Source organism: Kwoniella dejecticola, chromosome 2 (assembly GCF_000512565.2).
Source record: "Kwoniella dejecticola CBS 10117 chromosome 2, complete sequence".
In the NCBI taxonomy this organism is placed as follows: Eukaryota; Fungi; Basidiomycota; class Tremellomycetes; order Tremellales; family Cryptococcaceae; genus Kwoniella; species Kwoniella dejecticola.
In genome coordinates this window covers 970297-984338 of record NC_089302.1, presented here as the reverse complement: position 1 = coordinate 984338, position 14042 = coordinate 970297, and the positions used below count along the sequence as shown (strand labels likewise).

Here is a 14042-nt window from a genome sequence, read left to right as displayed (position 1 = left end):
TGCCAAGTCAACACTCGGCTCTGACCTGATATAGCTGATTTATAGAAGTGTAGGTCAAGCGAGACCAGGCCAATTATACGTTCATCTTTTCACTTGTTTGCATCTTTCATTTCAAAGTTACCTAAAACAACCATTCGACCGTCAGTGGACTTCCTGGGACGAAGCTTCACCTCAATACTGGCTTGGAGCCTTTCTTAACACATGTAAGTCGGAGCCATAACATCTCTCTGTAAACGACACCAATGCTTATACCAGACCATTTCTTGTGCTCCTGCAGCCACGATGATCGAACCTCGACATATTCAGGATTACTCGAGCGCAGCCTCGCTGGAACCGCACTGGGGCTACGCCGACCGAGTTGTACCATGCACGAACGATGCTGGGTCATGCGAATACCTCGACGTCGTCTATCACTCGCACGACTTGGGAATGCTCTATTCCGGCATCATGTGGTCCGTCATCATTGGCGGTCTTCTCGGATGGGGGATCGTCCATAGAAGTTCCTCTTCATCATCAAATCGCCTGACACGTACAATCAGCTCAGCGATACGGCGAAAACTCTTACCTGAATTCAAAGCTGGGCGATACTTCTTCGGCCGGACCACACGATTACAGGTCTTAGTGCTCCTCTGCCTGACGGTGTATTTGACGATCTTCTCCTTCGTTGGTATACGGTACAAGACCTGGATAACGCCCGTCAAGAATTCCCCGGGAGTGTACAACACCCGATCAAGTATCGGTCCATTATCCGATCGACTGGGTATCCTAGCTTACGCCTTGACGCCTCTCTCAATCTTGCTGGGCTCGCGGGAATCGATATTATCCCAAGTCACTGGTATACCGTACCAGCATTTCAACTTTCTTCATCGGTGGTTGGGGCACATCATCTTCATCCAATCCGCCCTCCACACTATATTCTGGTGCATCGTCGAAATCCGACTATACCAGCCTCAGCCGAGCGTCGCCAAAGCATGGATCGTCCAACCGTACATCATCTGGGGCGTCGTCGCTATGATCTTACTTCTGGTTTTATGGGGTCTTTCGACTTCCTGGGCTAGGAATGCGTTCGGCTACGAATTCTTCCGCAAAGCTCATTACGTCTTGGCCATGGTGTACATCGGCGCATGCTGGGCACATTGGAAACAGCTCGAATGCTTCATGCTCCCTTCCCTCTTACTGTGGTTCCTCGATCGGGGAATCAGGTTCATCCGTACCTTCCTGATCCACTATAATGTCCTCCCCAACGGGAAGGGGCTATTCGAAACTATCCAAGCCAAGATAACGCACCACGATACCGACATTGTCCGACTGGATTTCGAGAATCCGATTCAACTAGATTTCGAGATCGGTCAGCATTTTTACATCTGTTTCACAAAGGGCGGAATATGGCAATCGCACCCTTTCACGCCGCTCACTTTACCTAATACCCCGCATGGGTACTTGATTAGAGCGAAAAAGGGGGAGACGAAACGGATCATCGATGCGTCTGGAGAAAGTACACCGATCATTCTTACTGGACCGCACGGAGTGGATATCATGCGCAATTTGCAGAATGAGGATAATGTACTGTGTGTAGCGGGTGGAACGGGTATCACCTTTGTTTTACCTGTGTTGCTCCACCTGTCGAAGTACGGCTTAACGGAAGGAAGGTTGATCGAGCTGGTATGGGTCGTAAGGCACGAGAGGGATACTCAGTGGATTGCGAAGGAATTAGAGGAATTGAGGAAAGATGAAAATGTGAAGATTACAATTAAAATTACGAGGGAGATTGCAGTGCAAAAACCTAAAGCCGGAGACGAAATTAGTAAAAGTGGACCAAGTACTCCAGGTGGTGAAAGTATCTTATCGAAGGATCTGAGTACTTTGGCACAATTGAATGGAAATGCAGATGGCAATACGGAAGAAACGAGTCAACCCTCAGCGCTGGGATTGGGTAAAGAAGAATACGGAGAATGTCCTTGCAAACCACCTGTATACACCTCGAACCCGTCTGGATCTGGCTCGTCTTCTTCATCTTTATCAGGCATAGGCATAGGCACGGGGACGAAGGAAATTGTAGATGCGGAGAAAGCGATCGAACAAGGATTAGAACCCCATCATCGACCGAATCTCCGTCAAACGGTTAGAGATTTCGTCAGTAAGACAGTCAATGGGCCGACGGTCGTATATGTCAGTGGACCGGGCGGGATGATTAGTGATGTACGGGACGAAGTTGCTGAGTGTAATGATGCGTCGAAAGTCTGGCGAGGAGAAGAGAGAGGAGAGGTCCGGTTGATATATGACGATAGACTAGAGTAGAATAGAATCTTGCTCAGGATCATCGGACTAATTTTTTGCCCACGATGCATCATTGTATATATATGTCGAGCTTCACTCATGCCTTGCAATTTGTCTGAATCACTGTACTGTGAGCCGGGGTCGCGTCTTATAGGAAAATACACTCTACACTCTAGGTCGTCTATGTCGGAATCTGATGATTTACTGTATACTATGATATACAAACAACAAAGCTGAAGAACAGGGCGAAAATCCCGGTCTCCCAGCATGAAGCAGGCAACAGTCTAACACCACTTGATCCGGGATTTCTAGGTGCAGTATAGTTGAAAGTAGAATCGACACACCCATTATCCAATATCGGAAATACCAAAGTACTGGAATTACTGACGTCGGATGGTATATATCCTTGTGCCAGGCCTCGACGGTACGACCACGTATCTATATCGTAATCCGTCTTCCCTATACTCGAGTTTAAACGTCATCAAAAGTATTTCGGACAAGGGGGGTTAGTGAGATCAGCTTACATGTCCAATAATACCATCCAATCGAAGGCTGTCCCTGCCCACTTGCACTCGGCTGATACGCCGCCAACTGACTCTCGAAGAAGAGCCTGAACCAAGTTCGTTTCGCCTGAGAATCATCCTTGTTTTGGAGACCTGACGAAGACGAATTGGGCGAATGACCAGTCTCTAAACTCCATTCTCCCACTATCGTCGGTAGAATTCCCTGATTGGTGCTTTTGAGGATCTTCGAGACGTTGCATACTTTCTCCAGTATCACATCGTGCGGAAGGTTATTCAGAGGCTCGAACGCGTAATATTGATGTGTGTCAATCGTGTAGTCCAGAAGAGCCGTCGATTGGGTTGAATTGGGAAGAGGATTGTAGTTTGCCCAATATTGAGGACCCCAGAATGCGTCTACACACGGAACGTAAAGATTGTACGTCAAATGCGAAGGACATCTCGATCAAATGCGGAGGAGATTGTATGATCATGGAATGAGAAGCACATACCATGCATGGTTATATTGATATTCCCGTTGACCCCTCGTATAGTCTCGGAAGCTTGCGAATAGAAACTCTTCAGATCGGCCATGGTGAATGTATCGCTCAGCCTGGGCTCGTTCAGTAGCTCAATACCAATGACTGTACCCCCGTAGATATCTTGTGTGAATTCTTCGGTGAGATTCTTGAGGACGTTGAGCGTACGATCGATGTTGGAAGTATTGGAATAGAAAGAGGTGACTCCTATTAACCCGGAATTGTCTTGGCCATTCTGCGAGCCTGGTGCACCGTGAAGATCGAGAAGAACGGATAAGCCCAGTTCGGTCGCCCAATTCACGGCTTGAATGAGGTATGGGTACTATGTCGAAGTTAATGACGATTTAGCAAAAATTCACTCCATTGCGTATGACTTCGCCTCGAGCAAAGACATGCACAGATTGGGCTTGACAAGAGCTCGGAGCGATTGGTCACCTGATGAAGCGACTTACCTGTCCAGAAACGTATGGCTCAGCCTCCAAAACGTCGACCGCCCAATATCCTATAGGGATTCTGACTGAGTTCAATCCAGCGGATTTGATTTCTTCGAAATCGTCCCGAGTGAAGAATGACCTGATGTATAAAATAACATTTTTAGCGCTCCAACGATTTCGAATACATGTTCATAGAAAGAGAGAGGAGTCAATCCATCCTTCTCAAAGAGAGGGAAAAGTCAAGTCAGCCGAGAACTCACCTCCAATGAGACTCCAGCACAGATAAACATTTCTTCTTCCCCAACTCTGCACACAAATGCCATTCGTCCGCCGCATCATTTGTATATAATGACGGGGTGATCCTGCAAGGGGAGAATATAGATTATATCAGCACGCAAGTTGAAAAGGTGACTGTTTGATATCGAACTTACCATTCTTCCGTCAATAACCATCCACCTAGATTGACACCTCGTATCACTCCATCCGGATTGATATCTCTTCTTGATAGATTGCCACCCGCCAGAGAAGTCGAACCCAATCTAGCTGAAACGAGGCCAAGAACGCTGGGCAGGACTAGCAGTCCATATCGAGTCCACATCCAGCGAGGATGATCCAAGCTTCAGCTTCACAGTTCCTTTGTGGGAGTGATACGAGACCCAATGAAGGATGCATTGTAGTATCTATTGATGATGGTATGACACATCCACTTGTCATTTTGTCAATTATTTGAAGTGCTGCGAGATTTCTTGGCTCCGGCCTATGCGGATAACGTAAGAACGACAGATGTACTCGTACAGTTGGCGTTGTTTTTGGCGCGAGATGAAATTCGGACCAAAGGACCTGTTGATTTGCCTTTCCTTTCCATCATCCTGGCCTTGTCATCAGACGGGAAAATACTGATGGCATCAACAGTAGCTATGGCCTGATTCCAGCAGCCAAGCGGATCCTCTACTGATGGTGCATCATGACATTTTTACGGACTTCAGTCAGGAAATCCATGCTTGCGTTCGGCCAGGTGATTTCAGGAACACAGCTTTGATGCCGATAGAGTAATTAGGCTTTGTAAGTGATCGATGACGATTGGACCTGATGATGATGACCATCGGCATTAGCATATTAGCTTTGGAATTATTTCAACTCGGGCATGGGATTGAAACCAAAAACAACGACGCATAACAACTCATGGCCGAGCACGACCTATGGGTGTGTGTGTTGAGTAAGGCTGCTTCAGTCGTTCGTGCATGATATAAAGCACCGGGGCATTCGGTCGTTATAGGATTGTGCGCAATCTTCCATACATACATACACATATATATATGACTTTCACAAAGGGGCTTCGTGTCCAACTCAACCACTCCAACAAGCATCAAGCTCGAGCATCATCATCTCGTGTATCATCCATTCGAAATCAAGCAATACAGACCAGAAAAAGAATAATGACCAGCACAGTCACTGTCACGCCGAGCAGCGTCGAGAGAGTCAGAGGGGACCACTGGGTCAATGATAAGGGGACGGCATTCAAGAACCCTTGGAAGACATTTGCAAACTTTGTGAGTCTGCTCATCGCCTTTCCTCTCTTTATCATACCTTACTGACATGGTCTCTTTGAACACCATGTAGGGAGCTAGGGATATCGCCAAAGTAGTACCTACAATGGCATGGAAAGTGAGTCCTGATCACTCTGCGCCTCATATTAGCAATGTCGTTCTCCATTCAAGGCAACATCACCAGTCCTACTTGGTCTGTTGCAGCTGATCAGGCTTCCTACTTTTATTAGAAATTGACACACAACGATCCAGCTGCGAAAGACGCCAAGAACCGAATACCCTACATCAAGCCGACGTTCGGATCGCAAATCCCCTCCAACGAGCTGAAAGTGACTTGGCTGGGGCATGCTTGTTCCCTGGTAGAGATGCCCACCAAGGAGGATGGAGAAGCGGGGTTGAAAGGGAGAGGAGTCAGAGTACTTTTCGATCCTGTGTTGACGGATACTCAAGCGTACGGATTCGGACCCAAACGACTGAGCAGTGAGTACAAGATATGAGGACCCGATTCTCCCTGCACGGACGGCAACCATGGGCAGGGGCGAGCTAAGCTGATGTGAGGTATTCCCATCGTCAGCGAACCCTTGCAAAATTGAAGAATTGCCTGAAATTGACGCTATCGTGAGTGATTCCCCTTTCACATGGTTTTGACTGCTGTGGTTTCGCGTTGTGGTCCAGTATCTCGACGGGCTAAAGAGCTTGGAATTGACAAGCAACGATGATCAATCAGGCAATCTCCCACAATCATTACGATCATCTTGACCTCCCCTCGCTCAAAGGTATATTCACGGACCAAAAGGCGAAATACGGCAAACATCCTAAGCTGTTTCTACCGCTGAATAACTATCACGTCGTCACGGGCCTTGCGGTTGGAAGGGAGAATGTGATCGAGATGGATTGGTTCGAGGATAGAGATATCTCAGTCGCAGGTGTGGGAGATATCAAGATTACTTGCAGTGAGTATACTACCTCCTAAAAACCAATTGAAATCGAGACGGGAGGCACTATGCCATCTCACAACGATACTTGGGCTCAGGCCAGAATCACTGCTCGATCAATGGTCGCTTACCGTGCTTTTCCTTACTTTGCCTTGGTTCCGGTGATGTACAGCACCCAGTCAACATACCGCTTCAAGGGTAGGATGGGACAAAGATAATTCGTTATGGTCTTCGTGGGTAATCAAGGACGCTCACTCTCCCGCATCAGTGAGTACATGACTTCTCGTTCATCAAGGCCGATCGCGAGATTCGTTTGCATCTCTTTTGTCGCGAGATAAAGCAATCCTTACTGTTTATGTATGGTAGGTATGGTTCGGTGGAGATACAGGTTACTGCACTATGCGAATTGACTCCCATCGACTGGAAGACGTCCCCGCCGAAGGAGTTTGTCCAGCTTTCAAGGAAATCGGAGATCGCCTCGGACCATTTACTGTTGGTCTGATCCCTATCGGGGCGTACGAACCCCGGACAATGTTTTCCCCGGTGCATGCTGCGCCCATAGATTCAGTGAGGATGTTCAAGGATACCGTGAGTCTGAGCTTTCTCGGCAACCTGATGCTTACTGGTGATACGTTGGTTGGGCTGCCGCAGAAATGTCAAAATGCCATTGGTATACATTGGGGAACATTCCAAATGACCTTTGAACCTTTCACCGAACCTCCTGAACGCCTCAAGGACGCTGCGAAATTAGTGGGATTGGAAGAAGACGATTTCATCGTGGTTGCTTTGGGTGAAAGTAGGGGGTACACCGTATAACCAGGTACAGGAATTATTCGCCTGAAGACGCACGGTGTTATTCTTTTTTGTAATGGGTCATGTGCATTGTGGTGTGCTGTACAACAGGTAACGTGCTTAGATGTGATCGATGTGTGTTGACATGTACATGTACTGTATCTTAGTGCTATTCACTGGTCGTCATGATCTGCTTCGAGATCAACGGGACCTGACTGACCGATAAGGTAAATGGTAAAATCACTGATCCTGAGTCACCTGGATACCACTGAGACTTCGTTGTTCTCAATGGATTATGGCTTTTTGTTTCACGCTAAGCTATGACTCGATGTATGTATCCTGGCGATACGTGTTTCCTACTTACTGCAGGGCAGGCTTTCTTGACTGACGACCCTCTGTACGCTAACGTTTTGGACATGCCTGGCGGGGAAGCAACACTCGAAACATAGCTACCACCAAATGGATCCATCTATCAGAGCCGTATGGAGACACCAGTATCCAAGCGCGAGTGCTCACATCTGGATCAGTGTTCCCGGAAGTACGCAAACGAGGCCTTTTCTAACTTATATAAGAAGGTAGCTGAAAATACCTCATTCATGTTAACTCACTCTCTTTCATTAACCTCACAATTTCTCAGGATCAACCTATTTCGTTCAGCAAGCAGGCCTTGTCTTGTATTTTCTTCTTCGATCTTCGATCTCTATCCTGATCTAGCTGGTCTATCCTTTCCTCGGAATCGTCACCCCTCGTCTCACCCATTTCGATTTTCTGCCCCTTTCCAAGTTTCTAACCAAGATGTTCGGTCTAACTTCGTCTTCCACCCTTCTGACTTGCGCTCTGATGCTTTCGTCCGCTCTGGGAGCTACGCATACTGTTCTTGTGGCTTCGAACGGAACCAAGGTGAGTTGAGTGGCATACCGATAGCAGAATGGTAATCAAAGGTCATTGGCTGACTGTACTTCATATCCATATCCACATTTAAACTATTTGTCCCCCCTTTCGTTTGGTAATACTTCGCACAGACATACTCGCCTACTGAGGTCAAAGCTGAATTAGGAGATATTGTCGAGTAAGTCCAGCCTCTCTTCTCAGTTCCGATTTAGCTGACCTATGGCATGTCATTTCTTTGATGACTAATTACGCAGATTCCAATTTATGGCAGGCAATCATACTGCCTCACAATCGACTTTCGCGGACCCATATACCAATGCGGGATTTAAGAGTGGGTTTATCCCCGGGAACGCTTCCAGTCCGACCAGTGTGAGTCTGATTCAAGACAGCGTCTCAATTCTATACTTCATGTGCACTGAGACCCAAGTGTCGGAAGACCAATGCTGACATGTTCATGGTACTTGATACTGATCAACCCGACTGTGCTGGGATGATTCGCAGTTCTCGATCCTGGTCAACGAGACCAAGCCAATCTGGGTATACTGCGCGCAAGCTACGCACTGTAAAGACGGGATGGTGATGGCGTGAGTCCGTCTCGAGCCCACTATGCCACTGTGCCCTTGAGCTGGACGCCTCGCTGATTGCTTGATGGCTTTACGCGTTATATATGATATGGTAGGATCAACGCACCTTCTGAAGGAAATACGTTCGCTGCTTTTCAAGCTAATGCGATGGGAGGGTAAGTCGCACCGCACCTGATTGCACCTTCGCCTGCTGCCTGCCGCCTGAACCGAGATTGAGATCGCGGTCGGTAGGCAGTATACTGGTCGGCTGACCGGCTGTGATACGCTATCTAGGGGAAATGCCACAGTCTCCGGAAATTCTACAGGGTCAGCATCAACCTCTTCAAGCCCTTCTGCCTCATCTTCATCTTCGTCCCCATCAAGCGATAGTGGTAGCGGTACCGGCAGTGAGGCTGGTAATGCCGGCACATCGGCTGATCCTGTTGCATCTGCATCTGCTTCCGTCTCTGCTTCTGCTTCCGCTGCTGGTGGAAATAATAGTTCAACCAATGGGACCGCCACAGGAGCCGATTCAGCCGCTTATCCGTGAGTCCAAGTCTGAATTTACTGTCTGCTTTTTCACTTCAAGCTTGTCTCGCTCACTATCTTCTAAAATCAATAATCAATGCTGATAAGCCGACGTATCACTCTATTGCAGCGAAATCAGCATCGCGGGCGTCCCTGCTCTAGCGCTTCTTCTCCCCATCGGGCTTTTGTACACACTCTTGTAGTCTAGCTTTGCGAGGTCCTTCCAGGTAGGCATGAACAACCTCATACCAGACGAAGAAGTCGTTTCAGGAACATTGGAATTACAGGGTCGACACCATAACAGAATATCATGCATTGATTGCAGATCCTGTCTTATTCAACACACTAGGACTAGCTCGATCGAGAATGATGCAGATAGAACTAATAGAACAGATGCGGATGCGAGGTCGGCTGATAGACCTGCATAACTAATAATCCGGATTCATGACATGACTACAGCGAAATCGTACGAAGGCGAAGCGTGACTGAAGTATAAGCGTAACAATGTCCAATAGGAATAAAGAGCCAGAGTGAAAAATCCGAAAACGGAAAGCCGTCAAAAGCATGAGATCGATGATTGGATGGAGAATTGAAACCCGACAACAACCCAAAGAACGATAGAGTACGTAGTAAAGACATAAATAGAACGAATCACAGATCAACTAGCAGCAAACGGAGCAGCAATCAGCCATAGCGACTACACGTTGGCCACCCTCAAACCGCCTCTCGGGTCGTTCGGACTGATGCTTCCTGCGCTTCCAGGTCGAGGAGGTCTTATTCCAGCATGTTGATCATCATATCCCCCATAGGCATCTTCATCTTCTTGGTACTCGTACGCCTGTTTAGGATCAAAGTAATACCCGTTATTTCCACTATCTTGGTGTTGTCCTTGCCCTTGTGCTTGAGAGTAATCAGGTTGTCCTTGTCCCTGTCCCTGGTGATCTTGATATCCTCCATGAGCGTACTGATCTTGATGTTGTTGTTGTTGGTCATAACCATTCTGAGCCGACGTGGCTCCGAACCCTGCCATACCAGGCGCTGTAGCCGTGGACATCCTATCGGCAGAACTGGAGTTGAGGTTGGTCATGTTGATTGCGTATGGATCGTATCCGCCCGCGGGATCCTCGTAATCGTGATAACCACCTACGTCAGGCTGAGGTTGACCATGAATATCTATTCCTGGCGTCGTCGAAGCGTAATATCCCCCGTATTGAGTCATAGACGGCTGTTCCTCGTCATCGTCAAATGCCGATCTGGAAGAATGATGCGCCGCAACTGCTGCCGCAGCCGCTGCAGCAGCCACATCCCTATCTAGGCGCTGTCTCCTCCTGCGTCGAAGCATGAAGATAGCGAATGCTATTACACCTGCAGTGACCACCAGACCGACGGCAACAAATGTTCCTGCGACAGCACCGGAATTGCTGAAGAACCCCGAATCGCCACTACCGCCCCCTGAAGACGATAGAGAGCCTGTAGGCTTGGCAACTACCTTGGTGATAGTGTAGACCTTCCCGGATTGATCAGTCGACGTGGCGATCTGCGTAGTCAGGTCGGAAACGGTAGTGTGGCCTTCGGAGTCGGTGATGGGTATTTCTGATGAGGATTGGGATACTAACGAAGGTTGGACGACGGAGGTGGTCGTCGATGGTGCGGCGGTTGAACTTTCTTGAACTTGCGATTCGGAGGCTCTGTGGAGAAGAACAATTGCTCAGTATTCAGTTCCGCTCGCGACGATGCAATCAGGTGAAACGACAGATACTCACGAAGGGGATTGAGATGCACTCTGACTTGGTGACGGGGTAGCACTGGCACTTGCACTACTTTGTTCCTCCGAGGCACTTGCACTTGGACTTTCGCTTGCGCTGGGCGACGCACTCGGCGAAGCTGACTGACTCGGCGATGCGGAACTTTGCTCGGCAGACGGCGAGGGCGAAGCGGAAGATTCTACGTTTGATGGTGAGGGAGATGGCTCGGCGGAAGGAGAGGGTGATTGGGTAGGCGAAGCTGAAGCCGAGGGTTGGACGGAGGGTTGGACCGATGGGGAAGTATCAACGTCTGAAGCTGCGGCACTTGATTCTGTAGGCGATTGAGAAGGTTGAGTGGTAGTAGCCGGTTGCGAGGTGATATCGTTGGTGGAAGTATCGGTGTTTATTTGGGATGACATTGTTGTTGAGTTCATTCGGAGTGGGTATTCGTACCATATAGACGCCGAATGGTTGGGGATGACGAGAATTGGAGTCGAAAAAACGATTAATCAGTAAAGGTGATCATGCAGATATGCGTGGTCGACTGATCAGGGTACACTCGAATGATATGATAAAGGCAAGCTGAGATCGTTGATGGGAGGCGCGATGAAAGGTAGATCGGAATTGATGGTACAGTCATGGTCAAAGGAAAGGAGATGCACTCCGTTCGAGCAAGCTATGTATGCGATGCCCGAAAACCGCTACACCCTTCGCTTTCCCCGCTCGTCAATCGCCTGGCCTCAGTCTCGCACAGTGACAGATTTATTCTATTATGCACGACGACAGACTGTATCCTTTCTCTCACTCCGCATTTGCATTTTCCTTGCTGTGTCACATAAATCCAATGACAAGCTTTCGCGTGTGCACCCCAGAAAGCGCACCAAGAACTTGGTAAAATGGGTGAAAAACAAAAACAAAACCAAAACCCTTCATTCCGCAGACAAGACAAAGACTCACCTGCCATGATGATCGCTTATAATTGTGCTTGTGCTGCTATTCTCGTCTAGACGTGTAATGTGCGTTGAATTCCCAAATGCTGATCAATTTGGTTGATGTCCTAAGGAGTGACTTTGTTCGATTTGCGGTCGCTTGCAGGTGAAGGAGTGTGTGTTTGTCGAAGAGGAAGCGAAAGCGAGGCGATGTCAAAGTAAAGGTATGTCGACGCGTTGTTTAAGACTTGTTTCCAGTGTCAGTGTCAGTGGCTTGTCTAGATAGGCATATGAGACTGAGTCTATCAAAGATGAAGTATGTATGATGGATTGGTGAAGATACGATACATCGCCTTGTTAATGATATCGATACAATGCACATGTAGCTATACGCTCTACAGCGTAAATACATCTCACATCCCACGGTCTTTACTACTCGGCCTGAACAACGGTCAACAGCCAAAAAGCTAAAAAGCCAAGCTTTGTTTTTCCTTGTTTTTCGTATGTTGTGTTTTGGTGTTGGTGTTGGTATTTCAGGGTGACCAAGTTTTTTAGTCCCAAGTTTACTCTGGATTTACGCGCGCAAGGTACCATCTCAAATACCCTAAAAAGGTAATTTTCGTTCAGAGAGCAAATGGAGGCACGCGGGGTGAAATGGTCAAAGCGTGTGTATTTCGGAATTAATCGTTCGCCCAACTATTTTCTCGGATTGTGGCAGATCATTCATCTTCGGCGGCGAGTGCCGTCAGAATCAACCTGAACTTTGAAGCCGAGCCATGACGTCGGCGAGTGAATTGTTGGTGAACAAAACCAAAGCCAAAGCCAGAGCCACAGAACGCAACGAATTCACCTCGAGACAGCAAAGATAGATTGAAGTAGTCATTCTGACTAGACTTGACACTCCTCGAATTCCCTCCATCCTGTCTGTACATAAACCCTCTGTCACCTCAGCGCCTCAAATCACCGCATACAATGGCATCTACCAGTATACCACCGTCTGTGCAGGAGGTCGAGAAGATGGGAGAGAATAAGATCCAGGATTTAGTGCTAGACAACGGTGCGTATTCATAGCTCAGTATGGCTGCTTGATTATGCTGACCAACTCAGTGGTGTTTAGCCGACTCTACCGACTCGAACCTCCGATATGGTATGTCAGTTTCCTGTATCTCGACCAAGAAGAAGTAGAGGGCCAAGCTGACATTGTCCGTGGTGTATAGCTGCTTACCTGAGACGAGCGAGAGATATCGTTCGTGCCGGATCGCGATACACGGCATATAGTGCGTATCTCAATCAGGCTACCCACGAGGACACTCGCTAGTGATCATGCATTAGCCAGTAGCTAGTGGGAATGTAGCTGATCAAGTGTCTTCAATCTAGCTTCCGACGTCGGAGAAGCGTTCCGCCCAGTCGTCCCTCCATGGGTCGTGACCGCCGCATACGGGGTCTCATGGGCATACTTACTCGGAGACGTATCATTCACCACTTACAAATCCTCACAATTTGGTCCCACTCCTCTGGAGGCAGCCAACATGTCCGAACCCACCCGTCTGGCGATGGTAGCCGTTAAACGATCCGTCTTTCAAGGTGTAGCTTCAATGGCTTTACCGGCATTCACCATCCACACGGCAGTTCGTCAAGCAGGTAAACAGTTCGCCAAGTCCAGTAATGCCACGTTAAGAAGGTGGGGTCCGACGAGCGTAGGAATTGGGATAGTGCCTTTCTTGCCGTATCTCTTCGATCATCCTGTGAGTCGCATGATGCCATCTGACCTGACAAATCCTATCGACTTGTCAGATCATATCCGATTACTCCAGACAAGCCAGCTGCAGAATGACACTCTCGTTCTTGCTCTTTACACTGGCTATGGACCTGATCGAGGAAGACATAATTCGGAATGCATCAGAAAGCTAATTCCACATGAATTGATTTTGCAGGTGGAAAAAGCGACTGATTTCGCATTCGACAAGATCGAAGAGACCTTCTTCAGCGCAAATCCTATACCCGGCACACCGACTTCCACACCTACCAAACCGGGAAAAGCAGAATTATAGTGGTTTTCTAGATCTAAGAGGTGTTCGCGTTGTGTGACCAATATCATTCGGAAATCGTTGGTCGTAGAATAGGCCATGAATTCGTATTGACGCAAGGGGGCCAAGAGCAAAGTGGATTTTCTGTTCTTCTAAGAGGGAGAATGCGTTAACAGTCATACATATATAGAATATATATCAAGGGGACCATGGAATATGCCATCAGATGTCTGCTGCAGTCAAGCTGCCCGAAATGCAGCTGCGCATTCTCTTCTACTGTTATACAATGCGATGAGGCAGAAGTATATACATGTCCAAGTAACACTGGTCGCCGT

At 48.0% G+C, this 14042-nt stretch overlaps 6 protein-coding genes across 6 annotated transcripts; 4 read left to right on the top strand and 2 right to left on the bottom strand.

The window, feature by feature from the left end:
* Positions 1-282: 282 nt before the first annotated feature.
* Positions 283-2298, top strand: I303_101808 (uncharacterized protein; the record flags this gene model as incomplete). The annotated part of the gene is made up of 1 exon (XM_018405404.1): positions 283-2298. The coding sequence occupies one exon, from the start codon at positions 283-285 to the stop codon at positions 2296-2298; it is 2016 nt and encodes a 671-aa protein (XP_018265685.1).
* Positions 2299-2488: 190 nt separating this feature from the next.
* I303_101807 (uncharacterized protein) lies at positions 2489-4348 on the bottom strand (the record flags this gene model as incomplete). The annotated part of the gene is made up of 6 exons (XM_018405405.1): positions 2489-2736; positions 2802-3194; positions 3290-3638; positions 3769-3889; positions 4011-4112; positions 4182-4348. The coding sequence occupies 6 exons, from the start codon at positions 4346-4348 to the stop codon at positions 2489-2491; spliced, it is 1380 nt and encodes a 459-aa protein (XP_018265686.1).
* Positions 4349-5186: 838 nt separating this feature from the next.
* I303_101806 (uncharacterized protein) lies at positions 5187-7048 on the top strand (the record flags this gene model as incomplete). The annotated part of the gene is made up of 8 exons (XM_018405406.1): positions 5187-5300; positions 5371-5415; positions 5528-5777; positions 5872-5915; positions 6025-6250; positions 6405-6499; positions 6599-6820; positions 6884-7048. 8 exons carry the CDS (start codon positions 5187-5189, stop codon positions 7046-7048), a joined length of 1161 nt encoding a protein of 386 aa, XP_018265687.1.
* A 771-nt stretch (positions 7049-7819) lies between these two features.
* I303_101805 (uncharacterized protein) lies at positions 7820-9209 on the top strand (the record flags this gene model as incomplete). Its single annotated transcript, XM_065968423.1, has 7 exons — positions 7820-7924; positions 8047-8093; positions 8170-8284; positions 8417-8499; positions 8595-8654; positions 8773-9024; positions 9137-9209. 7 exons carry the CDS (start codon positions 7820-7822, stop codon positions 9207-9209), a joined length of 735 nt encoding a protein of 244 aa, XP_065824495.1.
* Positions 9210-9703: 494 nt separating this feature from the next.
* Positions 9704-11170, bottom strand: I303_101804 (uncharacterized protein; the record flags this gene model as incomplete). Its single annotated transcript, XM_018405408.1, has 2 exons — positions 9704-10694; positions 10770-11170. 2 exons carry the CDS (start codon positions 11168-11170, stop codon positions 9704-9706), a joined length of 1392 nt encoding a protein of 463 aa, XP_018265689.1.
* A 1482-nt stretch (positions 11171-12652) lies between these two features.
* Positions 12653-13731, top strand: I303_101803 (uncharacterized protein; the record flags this gene model as incomplete). Its single annotated transcript, XM_018405409.1, has 5 exons — positions 12653-12737; positions 12798-12827; positions 12898-12957; positions 13058-13425; positions 13615-13731. 5 exons carry the CDS (start codon positions 12653-12655, stop codon positions 13729-13731), a joined length of 660 nt encoding a protein of 219 aa, XP_018265690.1.
* Positions 13732-14042: the final 311 nt, after the last annotated feature.